This window comes from Pomacea canaliculata, linkage group LG6 (assembly GCF_003073045.1).
Source record: "Pomacea canaliculata isolate SZHN2017 linkage group LG6, ASM307304v1, whole genome shotgun sequence".
Taxonomy (NCBI): Eukaryota; Metazoa; Mollusca; class Gastropoda; order Architaenioglossa; family Ampullariidae; genus Pomacea; species Pomacea canaliculata.
Window position 1 is genome coordinate 22,705,922 of NC_037595.1, and position 20,542 is coordinate 22,726,463.

At 37.4% G+C, this 20,542-nt stretch overlaps 1 protein-coding gene across 1 annotated transcript in view; it reads right to left on the reverse strand.

Annotated features, from left to right (window-relative positions):
* Positions 1-2,413: 2,413 nt before the first annotated feature.
* The window catches only part of LOC112567264 (protein dopey-1-like), a 29,122-nt gene continuing 10,993 nt past the window's right edge, over positions 2,414-20,542 (reverse strand). The window contains 22 exon segments of the mRNA XM_025243892.1: positions 2,414-7,646; positions 7,851-7,983; positions 8,128-8,292; positions 10,380-10,427; positions 10,950-10,973; positions 11,860-11,915; positions 12,886-13,022; positions 13,572-13,724; positions 13,829-14,040; positions 14,525-14,634; positions 15,165-15,253; positions 15,487-15,637; positions 16,069-16,135; positions 16,488-16,546; positions 16,548-16,796; positions 17,443-17,568; positions 17,767-17,970; positions 18,276-18,480; positions 18,651-18,736; positions 18,738-18,879; positions 19,613-19,850; positions 20,081-20,240. Coding sequence (XP_025099677.1) covers positions 7,335-7,646; positions 7,851-7,983; positions 8,128-8,292; positions 10,380-10,427; positions 10,950-10,973; positions 11,860-11,915; positions 12,886-13,022; positions 13,572-13,724; positions 13,829-14,040; positions 14,525-14,634; positions 15,165-15,253; positions 15,487-15,637; positions 16,069-16,135; positions 16,488-16,546; positions 16,548-16,796; positions 17,443-17,568; positions 17,767-17,970; positions 18,276-18,480; positions 18,651-18,736; positions 18,738-18,879; positions 19,613-19,850; positions 20,081-20,240 — 3,126 coding nt within the window. The 3' untranslated portion in view covers positions 2,414-7,334.

Sequence of the window (20,542 nt, forward strand, 5' to 3'; positions counted from 1 at the left end):
TGCACGGTGGAGTTCGGTTCTATAAACAATTAAGTTTGATTACTCGAAACTTTTTCAGCTTTTATTTCTTTAGATATCTGCAGCAAAATTTCCGTTTTCACCCTTGGTTTTAGATGTCCTGAATGGTCTTTACAGTTTGCGAGCAGATTTTTTTTTCCATTCACAGAAACATTGTATTTTTTTTTTATTATTATTTTTTTTTTTTTTTTTTTTTTTTTTTGCTCGAGTTGCTCTAATTGTGTTAAGATACCGAGCATTTCGCTTTGTTGGTAATGACCATCCATTTTCTCTCATCATTTTATTGCCGAATTCACAGCTGCCATGACGGGACATGGAACGTTTAGTGCGCTCGTCTTTATCGCTCTGCTCTCGAGACCATTTTCGATGAAAGAAATGATGTGGCGGAAAGAAATCAAGGGTTTTTTTTTCCAAGAAATGTTCTGAAGCACATCTGCCATAAAGCTGTATATACCCTGACAAGAGCCGATGAACTCCCCTGTAAACTATGTTCAGCTGAAGGAGAACTTGCACCTGAGCTTATTAAGTAAATGTGTAACTTGCTTCAGAGGATGTTAATTATTTATCCAAAGAATTTTTAAAAAGAAGATTGGCATTTCTTTTTGAGGAGAATATAGAACATGTTTTTTTGTACAGAATGTGTGGATGAGTGTATGAAAGCGCACCTGTACCTGGCGCGCACTCTGTCTCTCTATCTCACACACTCTCTCTCTCTTTATTCAGTTTCGCGAAGACCATCTTGTTCAAGCATACTAACTTGCTCTTATTTCATTTCGCCTGCGCAGTTGATATTTTTCTCCATTTCTTCTGCGGAATTTACTGAACCACCAATTTGCATACTGAGACAAGAGGAATGGTGATGATGCTTATCTGTTTATCCTTCATATATTGCATAAACACCTTGAGACACCATGTGTCCATGCAGGACTGCCACTTGATAATTTCTCAGCTTTTAGCACCATCCAACCATATCCCACCTAGAAGACTCCTTGACGAATGTTCCCTTGACAATGCATCAGCTGTTGTCATGGATCATTCATGTTCTGGTTAACAGGCAGCAACGAGTACTTGCCAATGGCACTTTTTTTATTAAAAATTACTCTGGCAAAGGCTGCTTATCCCCGCTTTTATCTTCTAAACCAACAACTGCCACAGTAATCATGATCGACAATATCTTGTAAAATTCTCTGGTGACGAAGCATTACTCTCTCTTTTTAGCGGGCAAGTAGACACCATGCATATGGCGCATCTCCAGAAGCTGAAATCTTTTTCAGCATCCCACAGATGTCTTCAGCTATTCTACAAATAGAGTTGGTTGGTTGGTTAGAGTTTTACATCATGTCAGCAACTGAGGCTATCTCATGGCGAGAACAATGTACAGGTAGGACCATTTAAATAAAGGTTGACAAAAAGATATTTGAAGAAGAAAGACATTATTCTTTTCTTAGTCATGTACAATAAGAAACTTTTGAATGAACAGGTCTGTTATATTAGGTGAAACATTTGAATAGACTTAAGATAAACTATGATTGATGTGGACGAAGACTTCACAAGAAGTTCATTGCGATCTTAAGAGTACTTTCATTTTCAAAAATGTGCAATTCTGTGTGATGATGGCAAGTTCTACCTCTAAAGTTCCGTCGGTTCCCATAGATTCTGAGTGTTTGCATGCAGGACAAATTGAAGTCGTCCATTGTTTTGACCGAACGACTTCTGGATGTTTCTGCCTGAGAATGACTGAAATCACACGAGGGTCTGGATTGTGATGGTGTGAGGGTCTGTGTGGGGTGGTGGGTACGAATGTGATGTCTTATCACGGATCTGTGTATCTCTGGACTGCTGCCAGTTTGCAGAGACCAAGTCTTATTCCTCTCGCGAAGTTGTAGGCGAACTATTTAGCAGTTTAATATCCGGAACAGCGATAAAATTCTTAAAGTTAAAAATAGATTTGCAATAATGTTGTTACTTTTTATTTATTCTTGTAAAACTCTTCGACCTTCACTTTTCACGACTAAGAGTTTCTACTGGAAACAGCCCAGACCATAAAGCTTGAGCTTTTGTACCTCCGTCAACGCAAGAGTTTGCATCGTCTGCTCTTCTTCATGATGTTGATAGCTAAACTGCAAGTAAACTTGTCTTTTGGCCTCTAGAAGTTAACGCGAATAATTATATAATTCGTCTGCAAGCAGTCCAGCAGAGATATTAAGAGAGTTTATTAAGAGCAAGGATTATTAACATAAATAAGACAAACATCAATAAAGTTTCTCTACAGTGTGCAAATTTCATCCTGGAGAAAATGAAAACATTTCATTCATGAGTCAGTATTTGATCCAAATTTAGTTATATTTTCTGTGTAAATCTGAGGATAGAGAACAAAGCATTCAAATAACCTTTAAATGTTGATAACAATATTTTATTAGCACTTTCAATCAGGTAATGACACCATTGTGTTTATAGTCAAGTGTACCTACAACACTGATCAGCATGCACAGACAACTTTTACCAGCCAAAATAACTTAATATTGTTATTACACTATTTACTTACAAAGAAAACGTGGCTATTTATTATTCCTACAGAAAAATATCAGCAAATGGCACAATTACACCTATCACCCATAGGACAAAATTGCCACAGGAAATACTGCTCATCAAAAATAGATTTCTTCATTTTGGAAAAATGCACTGCCTTTTCATGTTTTCCCTTTAACCAATGATTGAGTCACAGAAATAAACAGCAAATTTACCCTTTACAAGACTCATGTGTTTTGTTAGTTTTTTTTTTTATATATATTCTAGCACACACCTGATCTAATAACGTGAAAGATTGAGCTTCACCTTTATGTTGCTCAATGTCAAAATTAGCTTAAACATTCTACTTTTCTTTTTGCTGTGAGAAGAAATTAAAAACTACTAAAAAGAAAATATTTACTAAAGGTCACACACATACTGGGTATTTATTTCTATATACTGGGCATTTCATTTTTTTCACCAGGAACAGTGTTGTGGGGTTACCGACATAGAGAAAACTGTTTATATAGGCTTAAATCTTTCAACACCAAACTCTTGGAAAACAAGATGACTGCTAGCCCCATGAAATATGTGGAGCATGTGTCTCATAATATTGCTTTAGTTTTATACCAAATGTTGTAGGTTAAAAATATACCACAATGATGTGTATGTCAAGATAAAATGGTTTTAACTTTCACAGGTCTATGCATTTTCATTTCTATTATTTAACATCACAAATGTGCAAAATGTTTGTATTCCTGTTTAATTAACAACACTAACATTTGGTTTTTAAGACCACTCCTGAATAATATCAGTTCCTTTTGGATGTAGACTATGCACTATCACTGCAAATTATGGTCTATCGAGCTTGTGAAACTATCAAGAACATGCTTGTACTGCCAGTTTATTAGGTCAAAGAATAAGTCACTCAACACCTCTACCAAAAACACAAAAAGATTATTTTGAAGCTGATCTGGTCCATGCTTTTAAAACTTTACAGTTAGCACTGTTTAGAACTGCTGTATTCCCATATGTCTATATAATTCAAGTACCATAGCTACAATGAGTACACTGAAATAGTAATGGATGTTACAAAGAAACCAACATATGCTCATTTCTGTGACAGTCAAACTAATACTGAAGTCTCATTAAAGAGCCCAAATGTCACCAAAGGCTAATGATAACATTGAAATACATGCAGGTATCATTTTTTTCTCACTCAAATAAGCTGACATGCCACCAAAACAGCTATTATTAAATGGAGCTTGATCGAGTTTGGATAATATAGGTAACAAAATTTATATCCGCCAAGGATGTCATCTTATTGGTTACAGAAGCAGAACTTATCTACCGAAAACAATTAACTCTTCAGTAAATTCAATAAGGACCAGACTAGTTAGTCACAGATATTCTGCAGTGGCCTATTATAGGCCAATCAAGTAAATGTATTTAGTAACAGTCTTGACAGAAGAGCATCCCAAAAAGCAACTGTCAAAAGTCTGGCATGAAGGTCCTGGCCAAAAAAAGTCATAGAAAGGAGATGACCAAGGCAAACTGTATGTAATTTTTTCTTCTTTTTTTAAGCCAGTTTACAGCATTAAAACTATTGCAAGTAAAAGCAGGTGCAAAGATTTCTTGAATAACAGAATGACAAGTTTCTGCTTAGCAAATAAAGTAAAAGACAACAGTAAAAATAACACAAAAGCTGATGGGACTGGAAGTTTATAGTTGAGGGTCTCAAGCAACATTTTAAAGGGAATGCACTCAAGAGTATGAATAGTCTTTCCAAAAAATGCTGAAATCAACTCACATTGGATAATTTTGTTCATTGTCTGAAAGACATTGAAACATACAAGCACATGCATGCAAAAATGCATGCGCGCACACACCCAATAAAGACATTCTATGATTAGACAAAACCCACTGCAAGTCCCATATAAGGCATTAAGACCTATTCACAATTGTAACCATGTAAGCAATTATAAAAAAACATTGAAACAATCAAAGGAAATACAATTTACAATTTTACTAATAATATCCAAACCAAACTTAAGTAGACACAGTCTATAATGTTTCAGTGTTTGTTAATAAGAAGAAATAAAATTAACAAATATCCCACAAATCAGATTAAGTTATTGAATTTGGATGATGCTTATCACTGGATGACAAAAGCACTAGTGCAGTATATATCAATTAAATAAATTGATTTATTAACATGATTTGTTCATCACAGAGAACTGCCAAAAAAAAAATCATCTTTCTTCAGCAAGGAACCTGAGAGGGATGAACACAACCAAAGATGTAGAAAAAAGCAAACAGCAAACAAAACCTTTGTAAGCCAAGAAATCCAGTCAACATAGGCAAAATTAAAGTAAAGGGCACATCTATTACAAAGAAACACAAGGTTTAGAGGAGAAACCAACAAATACACAAATATAACAATCTGAAATCAACACAAGGAAAATAATCAGAACAGTACAATAGGCATCAAAATTATGTATTATAATTTAACAAGACCACTGACCAGAAGATCGCCAACAAGAAAGGAAAAAAACCAATATGAAAGGTTACATTTTTATGAAAATCGATACAAAACTTTAGTCCTATAACGCTGGTGATAGAAACAAAGAAATGGAATCGCTGCAAAATCAGAATTTGATAAGCATTACAAATTCTCTTCAACACTTGCAATATTTCAATATTAGTAATTTAATGAAAATTGTTTCTTTCAACTGAACTACAAAAAGTAACAAAGAATTCTTGTTTTGAGGATTTTTGGATGGGCAATATTTGGCCTATAGTGCATTGTCTACAAAATCTGAACGCTTCAATATTAGCAATTTAATTATCAATTTATTTCTTCCATGTGTGCTACATAAGTTGATAAAGACTTCTCATTTTGATTATTTTGAACAGGCAAAGTTCTTGACTTCCTCAGCATACTGGTTCAATACTAAAAGCAACATGTTGTCTTACAAAATTACCACTGCTTTTCTTTTACGTGTCTTTCTCTGCTACAGACTTGTAAGATTGCTCCAGGAATCTGGCTGAGGTTTATCTAATCATGATTGATTGCAGCTGAAATTTCCAGTAAAGAACCCAAAATAGCTGTCCAGTGACAAAACATCACGTGACGCAAACAAAACCCCATCATGCTACATTAAACTCCGCATTCAAATCTGGTTGTCAACATGTAATCACATACTTCAAATAGACCATTTATATCTCAATAACACTTCTGTCATATTGCAAATTGAATTAATCTGAATGGTAAAGAGTTTTAAACAATCCACCTCTCTTTACTGCGCTGAAGTTTCTTACCCAGCACGTTTGCAATCACATATTTCTTGAAGTAATTTCAGGAAAGACACAGGTGAATATAGCTATCATGGACAGTTACACATGCTAAAGTATTCTCATACACACACTCTCACTCTACCCTAACCCCTCATTCATAATTATGTCTTACTCACTGATCACAAATGAATATTTAATGGTAAAGTATGTTTCTTCAAAGAATAATCTGCATTATTATAACACAATAATACCATTACTTTCTCATCTGATTGATGTTTACTATCATAACAGCTGTCCCATATCTCGAGTTAGGACCAACATCTTATTAGTGTTTTAACATGAGAACGCTGAAAGACGCAGGAATCACATATCCTCAAATGAACTCTCTTAACAGCAACATTTAAAAATAGCATTTAAAGAAAAAATTGTTAAACTACAAGTTGATTATTTTGCCAAAAAAACATTGCAAGATTACATCATGGACAAAATGCCATGTTTTTACTGTAGTGGACATCATGATAACAAAAATGTAATGACTGGTCATCATGCTAGCAATATTCATAAATAAAAAAGAGAAGCAAAAAGAAGCAATGCTGTTACATGCACGACTCAATAAATTATATCATCCATTCTTTGCAACAACACTGTAACTTTATACAAACATAATACATAATTATATGCCAGCGCAATGACATTTCAGCATTTAACTAGTGCCTGACATTCTAGGTCATGCTAAGATAATGCTGAAAAGGACTTGAACTAAACAAAAAACACTCCCCAGTTCTCTGATAAAACAATTAACTGGTTTATCCATAGTAGCATCCGGATCTTTGCTGTTGATGCATCACACTGATAAAGATGCACACAGCCTGTGTTCCTTCAGTTTCTGGAATGCAGTGAGTAGTATCGCAGCACTAGTACCACTTAGCCTCTTAAGGACTTGAGAAATGCTCTCTGGCTGTATAAAATTTTACTAGTTACCTGATTACCTGGAAGCTCAAGGAATTGTTTGTGCTTATCTGCCTTGAAGGAAACATTATCACAGAGATGGTAACCCAATGCAGGGTCCTGCAAACTTCTTAAGATCTCTGATGGAAACTGATTCTTCTCCATTCTTTCAACAATCAAATCTTGAATGGAGCATCTTCACTTGATGGTAAATTTCATTATCATCATTAAAATAAAAGAAAAAATTGTTTTGCATCTTCATCCAACCCAATCACAGACCATGACGGAAGTTCTATGGAATGAACATGTAGGCTGATGATCAAGCTGATGTTTTCCAACACTATACAAAGGATTTTACTACCACCAGATTGTGGTAGCCTCTGTTTGGTTTGGACACAATTCTGTACCATGTCTGGATCTGAATATACAATGCTAGCAGCACTGCTGGTCTTGGGCTTTCATTTCACAAACCCAGGTGACAAAGAACTCTGTTCTCTACTCTGCACAGATCCTTAATCCTTCGTAAAGTACTTTGTATTTTTTTCAAGCTACACACCAAGATCTCAAGAAACTGGCTCGAGGAAGTCTCTCTCCAATAACTCCTCAACATGCTGGCGACAGGTCTTGGGTGGCTGATCAATGGATCTTGATTCCAGACACTCTGGTGCAGACTGAGATTTTGAAAGGCCCACGCTGGGCACTTGAAGACCTGCTGTGATGGATGGGGCTGCTGGCTTAAGAGATGCAGACTTTTCTGACTGGCAAAGGCACAGGGTGTTGAAAAATGGTTGGAGTTCTGCTAAGGAGCGCAGAACTCCAACAGTCAGCAGAGGGCGCCCTTCGACCACACGCAGAATGGGAGTGTCCTGTTGTAGCTGTGAAGCACAAGTAGCCTATTAATGAGTTAGTATTATTACTACTATTATTACAATCCCTAATACTGAAGGTTAATAAGCTATGCACAGTGACATGAATGACAGATGAAAGAAACACTGCTGCCTCAAAACCTCATCTCCAACATTCTTAACTTCAACATGCAAACAGATTTAACACTTTGATCAAAAGGACACAACACCCACCCGAGTATTCAGCAAGCGAGCCAGACGCACAATGTGCGGTGTGAAACGTGGGCGATCCTTTTGTTTGGGTTTGTTCTCTTCAGCTGCAGCTCGATTTTCTTCTCCTGCTGTCCCTATGAAAGCCCATCGATACCTATAAAAGAATTCCTTTTTTTAATCTCTTCTTCGAAACTATTTCGAATGACAACACATAGGCATACAAAAGTACAGTTATTTTCTCAATCTCCAACAAGAAAGAATAGGACACTTGTGTGCCTAAGGTAAATCAGAAACTCACAGCTGAAACTGAGGTACGGTGTCTGCTGGCAGAACAAGACACATATCCAGGAGTCGGCAGGCTGACAAGTACAGGCTGAGCCAGCTGGGATTGTTGTGTGCATTCAGGCCATTACCCAGGTGCGCCCAGCTAGAATCTAGTGCCGCTATCCGCTGCAGTTGTGTCCTATAGATAAAAATATTGCCATCATTCACCTTCTCAACTGAATGCAACTTTAAAAATAGGATTCAAACAAGCATTGTTCTTGAACAATCATAAGCTCTTTTTTCAGCTTGATATTTGGTTATCACAAATTAACAAAATAATTTTAACAAGATACTATAAATTCAGATGTAATAAAGGTTAAAGTGATACACAGAGGGTCCCAAAATAAGAAGAAAAAAACATCACAAGTTCACACTTCAAGTAAAGTGCAGACAGAATACATCAACCACAGTTTTAAAAATCATGTAAAATTTCTACCATTCATTTAAGAAAATGTAAGTTTTCTTTCCTATATTCTTTGCACCACTTTTACATTTTCTCTCTCATAAAACGTCACAATCATTTACAACCATAAAATAGTAAATTTCAATGCTTATTGGTTAAGCATACTGTTCTCTCTACAGTGCAAATTTGAACACCAACATTTGGGCCAGTGCATATCAGAGACAGAAACCTTTACAGTGGGTATGGATTATTAGCCACGCTCATTACTGTTAATTGAAAATATTTATGAAGTCAATAGCATCTTACAAGTTATATTGATAATATTACTATAATGTCATTGATATGTTACATTTTATTCCTCTAATACTCTTCTGTAACTCACAGGTATTTGGTAAATTTCTTCATTCTACAACTAACTGTTAAACAGATTTTGAGCAAGGTCAAGCTACGTCTTCCAACTGCAACAAAGAGATATTTGAGTGTCCACTGAAGTTATCAATGTCAGTCAGTCAGTTGTCCCTTGACTGGCACCTATCAGGGGGAGGATATGGTGTTTGGAGTGCACCTTACTACACTCTAGCTTTTATTGTGCAGGATGAGCATGTTTTCATATAAAATATCATTATTAATCCTCATCACCGAGTCTGTGTTAGTACACTTCTGTGTAAAATTTTATGTCCACTGTTTTTCATGCACACCATTCTGTTTACTTTGGTACTTACAAGTAAAGGTAGCTTTGCAAGCGTTCTTAAAGCTATCCAGCATGAAGCACTCAGAAGACTTCATTCAAGAATTTACCTCAAGACTTACTGTTGCAACCATGAACAGCAAAGACAATAATGTACAATCTCAGGCATATGAAGACAGTTACATCCATTAACAGTAAAGACAATATTATATAATCTCAGACATGAAGACTGTCACATCAATGAACAGCAAAGACAATATCATACAATTGGACATTTGAAGATTTACATGCATGCATACACATCTCTGAATGTACAGTCTTTAAGAATTCATGTGAATGAATATTCTAGCATGCATGCACAAAGAATATGTTCATGACAGCACACATACACATACACATACAACAAAGACAAGAATTTCAAGAATAAGAAGAAATGAAGAAACCAGAAATGTGCTTTTCAGTGGCAGTGATTGAAGATTTAGCATAAAGTGGTATTGTGGTCATTAACTGATGTATTTCCAGACAGTAGCAAACAAAAACAGTTCAAACATTTTACTGCAAAAAGACTTGTTTTAGTACATAATGCATGTCCTTGGAATCTTCTTAAAATGAATTCTCTGAACATATTTCTGCATCAGCAAATCAAAATATGAATGAAAGTACTTTCTAAGTCTTTGTATTCAAAGAAATACAAATAATCTAAAAGTGGTGCAAAACTCTAGTACACCTTGAGTATAAAGCTTAAGAAATTTTTTTTAACCTGTAAACACTTAATAATGGTACTGAAACATTCAAATGAATAACAACACAAACCTGTTCAAAACACTATGTCCAATAGCAATGGATTTTAAGAACATGAACTAAAATGCATGTGCTTTGTGCATATTAATGAGCTTTGAAAATACTCTCTATGGCATGTGAAAAGCACATGGAATCATTTAGGTAGGAAAAAAAAAGGGAAAAACTTATGATGCATGGTGATAATTTTGTGTTTTTACGATGCCACCTACATGTGCATCATCTAGCTAATGCTCTCTCAAAGAAAGAAAGCAAGCAAGAGAATGAGTGAGTTGGACTTTATACAACAATCAGTCACAGATGTCAGAAGATGGAGACAATCCATCAAGTCGTGTACCTCTTTGTAAAGATTTTTGCAAATCCACCTGAACGTCCATTATTTTCACTATTCCAAACACAGGCAAAAAAAGCAAATTTACTACTACTGAAACATTTAAGCTTGCTTTAAAAAAAAATCCTACAAACTGAACAAGCAGAAAGTTCTCAAACTGTCTTGAAACCACTTTTCACGACACCATATCATTACTTAAACTAAATTTTCAACAAAATCTTAAAAATTCAAGTCCGACAAACAGAACTGAGTACCATATAACAACAATGGCAAACGCTCTGGCAGGGGAGGTTAAAAATCAACATCCAAATAAAAATTCTAGTTCAACAACAATGGCAAACATTCTGGTAGGGGATGGTAAAAAATCAACACCCAAATGAAAATTCTGGAGCAAACTGAAAGATCGCACTCAAAGCTTCTGAACACATGATGAGAGTAATATCAACAAAATACACACATGCACACACTCAAATGCACCTTAAGACAGTTAGTGGCTTGCGTCAATTCATTAGCGAAAGTAGGGTAAGAGACCAAAAGAAATACAGGTTAATGACGCAGCTGTGAATAAACTCCTACCTCGATCGTGTCCTGATGTACTGACTGAGGATGTGAACAATACGCAAAACGTGTAGCAACTACAATGTAAGTGCACTTTTAACAAGTACCTTGTAAGTTGGTTTATAATTTGTCAAATCACATCACTGTAAATTCACTTAATTATCAAGAGACTAAATGAGAAGTGATTGGGGGAGGGTAGCTATGGAGACCAAACAGTCAGGGGAGAAATGAGAGCAAACCTAAAACAAGGATGAAATATATTAAATTTAATTTCTTCATTGCAAAATGTCCACTGAAACTTTACACTTTAGGGTGTATTGATTTTTTAAAAGTATAGAGATTCATTCTCAGTGACAGAGAGAGAGATTGTGTGTGAGAGAGAGAATGTTGAAGGATGCTTCTGAGATTTTAATCAGATTTTGTGTGGATTACTACTTTACATAGATCGTGCTGTAGAAGTTGATGTAAATTATTTTAGGTAAATATAAATGGTGAGTGTGTAGACAAGTACTTTACAAGATGAAGAAAGGATGATTAAGAGGGGACCATTGGTGAGGGCAGAGGATGAAGGGAAGGAGAAATATAAAATCCTTGCAGATACTTTGGATCTGAGAATATAGCTTTCACATAGTCCTCTTAAACACAGAGAAAATTTGACATATTCCTCTACTATTTAGTGCTATTCAACATTTAGTGTTAACATTTTAGGACTGTAAAGTACATTTTGTATGAGAATTACAGCTTCAAACTCAACAGGCAAGAATAAACTAATGTTTTTCAAAGGACGAATGTGAATATAACCTTCAAGAAACACACCACACATAGGGCTAGTAGGGATGAACTTGTGCAGATTATTCCATAGTGAACTGTGTTCTTTCATCACATCAAGCAAAATTACAAATCACGAGTAAGATTCGTCAGCACTTACTTGAATTCATCGGTTTCTGTTGACAGCTCTTGCTCTATTTGAAGAAATACTTGCACCTGCATTGGAAGTTATAATATGTAAGGATGACAACAGTTTTATCTGCTCTCTATTGTCTTCATTTTTGCAACAATATCTGCTGTATTTTGGTGTATTATTGTACTATCAGTTACATCACTATCATGCCATATCTTTTCACTCAATGTAAAAGTGAATATTGTTTAGACTTTTAAAAAAAATAAAACTTGTATGGCCAAAAATCAAACTAAAAAAGGGGAAGAACTAAACTAAGCTATAAAAAACTTGATGTTGATATGCACTGGAAGGAAAGGTGAAAGCTTTCACATTCCTCTCTTCTACGTCCTCCTCATGAATTGAAGCAGAAATGAACATGACAAACACCCCCATTAAATATTTGACATTATGGTCACCTATTAGAATGAAGAAGAGTCCAGTGGGTGGAAAATATGAAAATATGTGCCTACAGCTCTGCACTGCATCTTTCTCAACTGTCGTTATGAAAAATGATGGTGTCAGACCTGGCCTTGCATGCAGGAAACCCTGACTGGACTATCATAACAACAGTGTGTGAAAATTCTTACACAGGGGCCTAACTGCAGCAACTTATCTTTTGACAGCCCGCTTATCAAGGACCCCTGCATCGAAATTTTCACGTGCTATCCTGATGATAGTTGAATCAGGGCTTCCTGCATAAGAAGCCTGTTTTATACAGCAAACTGTATAGGTGCATCTTCCTATATTCTTGCCAAGGAAATAATGTGAGACTGGACAGGAAACAAAGAGTAGAGAAGACAAACAAAAACAAAAAGAGTTGTGAAGATCCAGTCAAGACAGGGGGAGTGATGTAGGGAGCAGGCAACAGAATGAATGTGGAAGGAACAGCGAGTGGACAAGATGTAGCAGAGAGAAGACAGAGTGAAGTCAGGTCTGCTGCAACTATTTTTATATAAAAAAATTTTTTTTGAGGTGGGAGTCTCATTGGCAAGTTTATTGCAGTGAATCACTCACCAGTTCTGTGATCATGGTAGGCCAGAGAGAAGTCAGATGTTGGGGTGACATGCGCAGGATAAGCACACGAAAACAAAGAAACACCTGGCTCATGATGGTTGGCACCTGTGCCAAACGTAGACTCTCAGCTAGTCGCTCTAATAAACAAAACCCAGAAAATTTCAGTTTCAAAAATGAGCATCAAAATGCTAGATGACTAGAAATGTTTCCCCATTTTCGAGCCTATTTTTAACACTAAAGCGTTCATTCATCACGTGAAGCAAAGTTTATTCCTTTATTCATTTTGATTTATCTTCCTATCATATTTATTTTCTGTCCTTTTTTTAAAATTCAAATTTGTGTATCTCTAGGTATCAGAATCAAATGTCAAGGCCTAGACTTAAGTGTTAAAGCATTTTCAGGATCAAGAGTATATTACCACTTGAAAACCCCAATTTTAACCGGGTTCTAAAAAAACTTTATTTCATGGATGGAAGACACTGATGCTGAATGAAAACCTGAGGTATGCTGTCAGACTAAAAGCACTTAAAAAAAAGTAATCTTTTATTTTAACAAAAAAACTAAGAATTAAGAATTAAGCCAGAATCTCATTTCTGGTAAATGAATGAGATAAATATTAAGGAAAATAGATGTTTTCATGACACTGTGATGGACTGAGTCTGAAGAAGAAGCTTCAGAAAATAAACCTTGGATCTCTGGCATATTGCGCTGGTACTGATCCAGAGGACTGCATAAGATGGCAAAAGACAGTCGCTTCAGCAACTGGACCCGCAGCTCAAACTCTTGTTCCTTGTTGGTAAACAGATTTAGTGAACCGGATGGAGCTGTTGCAACACGACCTAATAACAAATAAAAGTCAGACAAAGATGTTGAAGCATGACTTTGGGAGTGTTTCTCAATGGAAGACCTCATAACATTATCGTGCCATAGACAAATTGCTTACTCATAAGGTCCTTGAAGGTGGTGCGGTCATGCGTGAAGAGATTGTCAACAACCACTCTCCAATATGCCAGGCTGCGCCCATCCATCTGAAAGAAGTTTGGATCCAACAGAAGGTCGAGGCCTTCCTTGCGCCAGGCTTTGCGTGTGTACTGGTAACCACTTACACTACTCAGCAGCTGCGAGCAGGCACGGTAGCTAGGCAAATTGTCACCACTAAAAGATAGAAAATGTAATTTTGTAAATATGAACCCAGCACTTATTTGTAAATCTTTATGGATTGTTGAATTTAGGTGAGTTTCAACCCCCACTCCACTCTCCCTTTCCCCAACAACTCCCCACCCACCCACCCACCAATGTACATATCAATATCAAGAGCTGAGACTTACTTTTACAGGCAGAAGAGTTACCCTAACCCTAACCTTTACTCTACCCTAAAACACTTGTTTTAAAAGTATTCCTACAGGTCATCAATTATCTTGCTCTTTTACACAAAAATAATCAGTTCATCTGTCAAGAAAATGTGTGTATATATGTATAAACTGACAAATCTTTTCATGATCACTAAATGCTTGGCCTTAAAACGTGCATGTTTAGCAGTTTAGCAAACGGACTTCTGTTGCAGCATTGAGTCTGTGTGCAGACATCCAAGAAAACAAGTAGCCCATTGAAAAAGAACATGGTACTAAGCAACAAGTACCTGTGATGGCGAAGATAAGGAAAGACGTTCTGAAGCAGAGTGGTCAGGAATGGAACCACTTTCTCCTTTTCCTCACTGCTGTAAACTACATCCAATATTGGTGCTGTTAGCTGAAAAAGTGAAACATGAAAGCTGCGAAAAGCATCTTTATGATGTAAAAGAGTAGGCATCGACAATCGAAATGTTCACATGGCTGATATTCTGACCAATAGGATTAATAATAATAGAATTTAAAGAGTGTATTTTCCTATGTATTTATTACTGCATTCACCCTCTCTCTATATATATGTGTGTGTGATTATCTCTGGATGTCTGAAGGTGCAAGAGTAAATCACTTGTCACCAAGATAGTGACATTTGTAAGGTTTTTGAGGTATGATATGTGTAATTTCTCTCTAAATGTGACACCTACTTATAGGGCTGGACCAGTTTGGTTTGACAACAGCCTAGTTACTAACTTGGCATAAAACACCCACAACAGATAAAATGTATGCATGTATGCACGCTTATGCACATGCACAAAAATACACAAACACACATTTTTAAGAGAGAAAAATTTTTGGATGGAATATAAAAAAACGGAAAAATAAGGCATAAATTAAACAGGAGCAAAACAAGGATGACTTTTACACAGCACTCACCTCTGCTAGCAAAAGCAATGCCTGCACACTGTATTTGGAGTCTGTGGTCTGTGCCACACTGACCTCCTTCACTTGATTCCTTTCTTCTTCTTGTAGATTGAACATGCAAAACATGCGAGTCAGTAACAAACATAAATTGATGGCACAGGTTTGTTATATCCGCACCCACTCCTTTCCTCAGTCTATAATGCTGACATCTTATCTTCAATCTGAGTTTACTTCAGCCAGTTATAGAAGTGAGTTGAAGAATGCAAATGACAAACCCTATTTATGCATTAAATCTGCACTCTGAATGAATGCAAGTCTCGAGATTTATCATTACCTTGCTCCTGTTCAATATCAGCATCTTCTGTTTCCCCCATGTCTGTCTGCTTCCCAGGTTTCACAGCATAGTTACGCCGCAGCCATGTTGTTTGCTGCAGGGACAGCCCAGCAATGGCAGTGACTGCCTCCAACAACTTCTGAGTCATGTCCTGATTAAAAATAAATCAAATCCAGCATCACTATCAAGAGTTTCACTGCCACAACCTTAGGAAACAATCTTTTGGGGACCGATTTACAAAACTAAAACATAAACCAAAATGTGACAGTAGACCAACTTCTCAGTTTGACCACTTCAACCATGTTTCAAACTAAGGAATATCTGACTTGTTAACAATGACCATATCACAACATACAGATGCCAGTTCAAAACTGCAGCTCAAGGCTATTTTTTCTTGCTTCTTCTCCTTGCTATCTTCATTCACTGTATTTACTCTGCTCCAAGAAAACACCTTTAAAAGGCTTTGACGCGGTAATAAGACCAGCTACAAACATTATAAACAGAACTAATCATAGACCTTTGTGGCATCCACTACTCAAATTTTGCATCTTTACAAATTCCATGGCTATAATCTGAACACACCTGCAAATCTTTCTGTGACTTTTTATCTTCCATTGCTGGAGCTTTCTGTACAAAGTCATTCAAAATGCTGCAACATACCATAAAGAGATGAAGAATGGCAAGAGGTGTAACATGCGCAAATGTTCTTTAGCATTTCTGAGACATGGACATAGTAATGTCAATGTAAAACTGTTGAGATTTAACATTTGTGCAGATTACCTACCATGTCCATAAAAACCCATGCATCTCGAAAAACCTATTAACAAAACAAGCAAAAACATGCATACACACATGCACAAACATCCAAGGATTGGGTAAGCTTAGCAGATGTACCGATGTAAACTAAGCTGCACAAGAACAAAACCTACACTATGCAACATAACAGGTGTAACGAGTTTTTGAAAAAGTAATTTGCAATAAAAGCCTACAAAAGCACTTACTACAGAAGCATGAAGGTGGCTGGAGGCTGAAGCCCCATCAGAAGAACATCCTTTAACAAGGGTCAGGAGGGATGGCCATGAGTCCAGCAGCTGGGTGCCAGAGGCTCGCTGAACGTAAGCAAAGAAGAACTGGAGCACATTGACTTCCAATGGCACCGATTTCTTGTTCTTGGCCAGTTCTGTCTGTGGTGGCTGCTTAAGAACACTCTTGACTGTCTGGATGAGGGTGTCTGCAGGCAGAACTTTAATAGCACTGACCAGTTCGACAAGCAACAGTTGATCTTCACAGGTTGGCACCAGAATTCCTGCCTGCAACCAAACACATTGCCAACCCGTTAATGATTCTTGAACTTCACGTTTGCTTTCTATTTTCCACAAAGTTTAGAGTTTGTAGGTAGCTTGCTTATCATAGGAAGTTCAATTATAAGTGCCTAACCAGTCAGTCACAAACTAGAAAAGCAAATTTAAGGATTTAATTTGACGATTGACAACATTATCCTATAATGCCAACAATCAATAAATACACAATGATTACACAGTAAGAGCACAGTCTCAACTCATTATCTTACCACCTTTCTAACATAAAAGTTATGGGAGAGGCAAGCATGGAGATACAAAGATACATTTGTCTACTTTTCTCCTTATTCATAATTTTCAATGAATTATTAACACAGGAAATTTGTATGTGACTTTCCAAATCTACCAGCAGGCCTATTATTCAATTAAACAAAATTCCCTGAATCATCTGATAAGAGTTGAGTCCCTTTAACACTTTTAATAATGCAACTTGTACTTGCTGCCACTTTAAGAATGGTTTGTCAAGAACATTTCAATCACAGCAGTAAGGAACAACTCTGGGGCTAAATATGCTGTAACAGTCTAGTGATGAAAAAGGTGTCATCTTCCCAAAAGAACAAGCCACTCCAACAATGAGAGGGTTGAAAATTTAACTAACCTTTCTGCTTTGACCCACTATCTTCTGTCGTCGATCATTCCAGGCTACAGCAAAGGCCCCCAGCAAGTGAGATCCATGAAGAAGTGATATAGGGCTAAGAAGCTCCAGAATATACTGTCTCACAACCTGCAATTTCCCACACAAACATGCAACAGTTTTTAATCTTGATTGGAAGGGTGTTGCTTTATTTCTTCAGCAGCTCTCTCTCCCCACCCCCACCCCACCCCACCCCTATAAACTCCTTCGCACACATGCACACAAGGAAAATGCATACATAAGAGAAAAAGAAAACTGCATGGGAAATTGCCTCCCCTGCATATCCACCTTTGGATCTCCCATGAGTAATTTGTAGAAACCATTGTGTGCTTGACTGCGAGAGGAAGTCGTAACTGCAGGTATTCCGTCATGGCTGACTGCCTTCCACAGGGTGGCCATGCAGGCCATGATACGTGGCATGATGCTCAACAGGTTGCTGCGAGCCTCCATTACTGGTGACACCGGAGACATGTCTCGCTGTGGGCTTGTCTCCTAGCAAGGATAGAACAATTACCACCGATATGAATTGTCAGTTCTTCTTTTAAACACCTCTTCTATGTATATTAATTGTATCTTTATTATATACAAATAATGTTTCCATTTATGAATAAACTTGCAGCCATGGACAGGCTACAATCCGCTGCAGAACAAAGGTAAATACACTTCACACTATATCTTTGTATTGCATTATGGAAATAGGACTCAAAATACCCTATAAGCACAGCAGTTACCATTTGATAGAAATATCACTACTAGCTACCATCTTCCCCTTCATCACAATACCATCACTGTCTTACTCGAATGCTGCTTATTGGGTTGAAAACATTAATAAGGTTTGTCAAGATGTGTCCAGCACTGGCTGTTTCCGTAGCAACACTGGTAGGGGCTGGGGCTGGCTGACCAATGGAAACATGGGCGTTTGAGTCAAGAAGACAGTAATGGCACAGAGTTGTAAGTCCTTCCAGCAGAGTGATCACATGGTCAGGTGGAACATTCATTCCACTGGAACAAAGTCATTTTGATGCATTTGTAGGTAAGACATGTGACAAGGCATAAAATGTTCACAACAATACCTAAGTACACACAAAACAAGCTGGGGATTTTAGACTCACTGGCTGAAGCAAACTGGATAAAGATAATATCTCTGTGAATGGAAGACTAAGCTGGCTCACCTGTGAGTCTGTTTCTCACACTCTGCAACCAGAATTTCAAGATTTCGACACAGCTGGGCCACCACACAGAGCACAATGCGGGTGAGGGCTCCGACCCATGAAAGGCAGTGCAGAAGTCACAAGTCCTATCCAATGGCGGTGGAGGTGAGAAAGATGGTGCTGTTTCAGTGCACTCAGCACACCTGACAAGAACATTGGCTGCTGGGCAATGGGGTCTGTAGCCCGGTACCTGTTCAGATTACACAGAGAGCACAAATAGCAAGTGAACAGGACAGCAAAAATTACAATTTTTTAATGGTAAAATGTCTTTCTTCGAGTACTTACCAGATGACATGACTATGTGGAGATCATCCTCTAGCTAACTTAAATCTAGCTATCCAAACCTGTTCTGATCAAATGACCACAGAACAGTAGGACATGAATTCAGTTCAGCCCCCGGTCCCATCCCCATCTGTCATCCTAGTGAGCATTCAACTCCAGTTTTTCACCTGGGCTGAGTCTGGAACAAACTGCAGGTAGGCAGGAGGGAGCTAGCTGTCGTGTCATCTGGTAAGTACTTAAAGAAAAAAATGTTACCACAAAAAATGATATTTCTTCTTCAAACTGTACCAGATGATATGACGATGTGGAGACTAACAGGTGGAGGGAGTGATAACTCACCCTGGCAGAAAACCTAGTGATACGCTAGGTGAAACAAGCAAATTAAATTACCCCCAAATCTAGCTGGGTTGTAGGCTGTGAAGCCGCCTTAACTGTGCTAATGAAAGCTGCCTTCTGGACTTTCTGGCTACTTTTTTATGATTGGAATGACTTTATTATTTCATATACAATCTGCCAATGCTTACGGCAGAGAAGGAAAGATCACAGAGTAGATAAAGAAATCAGTTTTATCTTTCAAACTTCCCCCAAATCCTGAGCCACAAGCAACTGTATAAAGATTTGGTTCACATAATTCATCTCACCTCACTCTTGTCAAGGAGTGTTGCATGCTTGTTCGGAGGCGATCCCACTCTGTGCCAGACCCTGCAGAAGGATCAACGGGATTGCTGCCAACACAAGAAGAGATGCAGTTCTCCAGCATCATGGTGACAAGAATCAGACGCAACAGCCCAAGCTGGAAAGCCTCTTGCACGCAAGGGTCATGCTCACTCTCATTAAACTCAATGATGGCCTCTGTCAGGCTGGGTTGTTTCTTCCCACCTGCCCAAGATAAAAGGATGTGACTAAATATCAGTCTAGTAAACACAGAAAGATAAAATGAGTGTGACCACCTGTGAGAAATTATCTTACTGTATCTTAAAATCTGAAAAAAAGCTGTGTGCAGTGCCATCTTCTCTACCATATAAAATTTATGCTACCTCTTCTGTGAAAGTAATTAGAACACACCAACACTGATTCTCCTTTATGATACAAAGCAAAGTGTGACTTACTGTGCGGTTTGAAGCGAGCATTAAAGACACTGGCCAGCAAAGTGTGAAGAAGAGCCTTCTGCAGCTTGCACCGTGCCAAGAGGTCTGAGATGTATGAAACAAAGTTGCGGCCACTGTCTCGCATTATTGCCAACAGCTCAGACAGCAGGAGAATCAGAACCTGTCAACATGAGCAACTGAAGACTAAAAATAAAGAACACATTCAAGGTGTTGAATGAAAGGAGTGATGAGTCTGAAAATATTTTTCTTTTGTATTTCAAACATTTTTATGTTTTTATAAACACAGACAAGAAGCAATATCATGGCATTTGTATACCGAATGAAGGTATGAACATAGTCAATGAGCATTGTTTTGCCAAGAATCTGTAATGCTTCTTTCTTCCTGCTTGTAAATTTTTATCTATGTCAACAACTGTGGCACTTTATTATCATCTTAACATTAAATTATTGTAACACTAGATA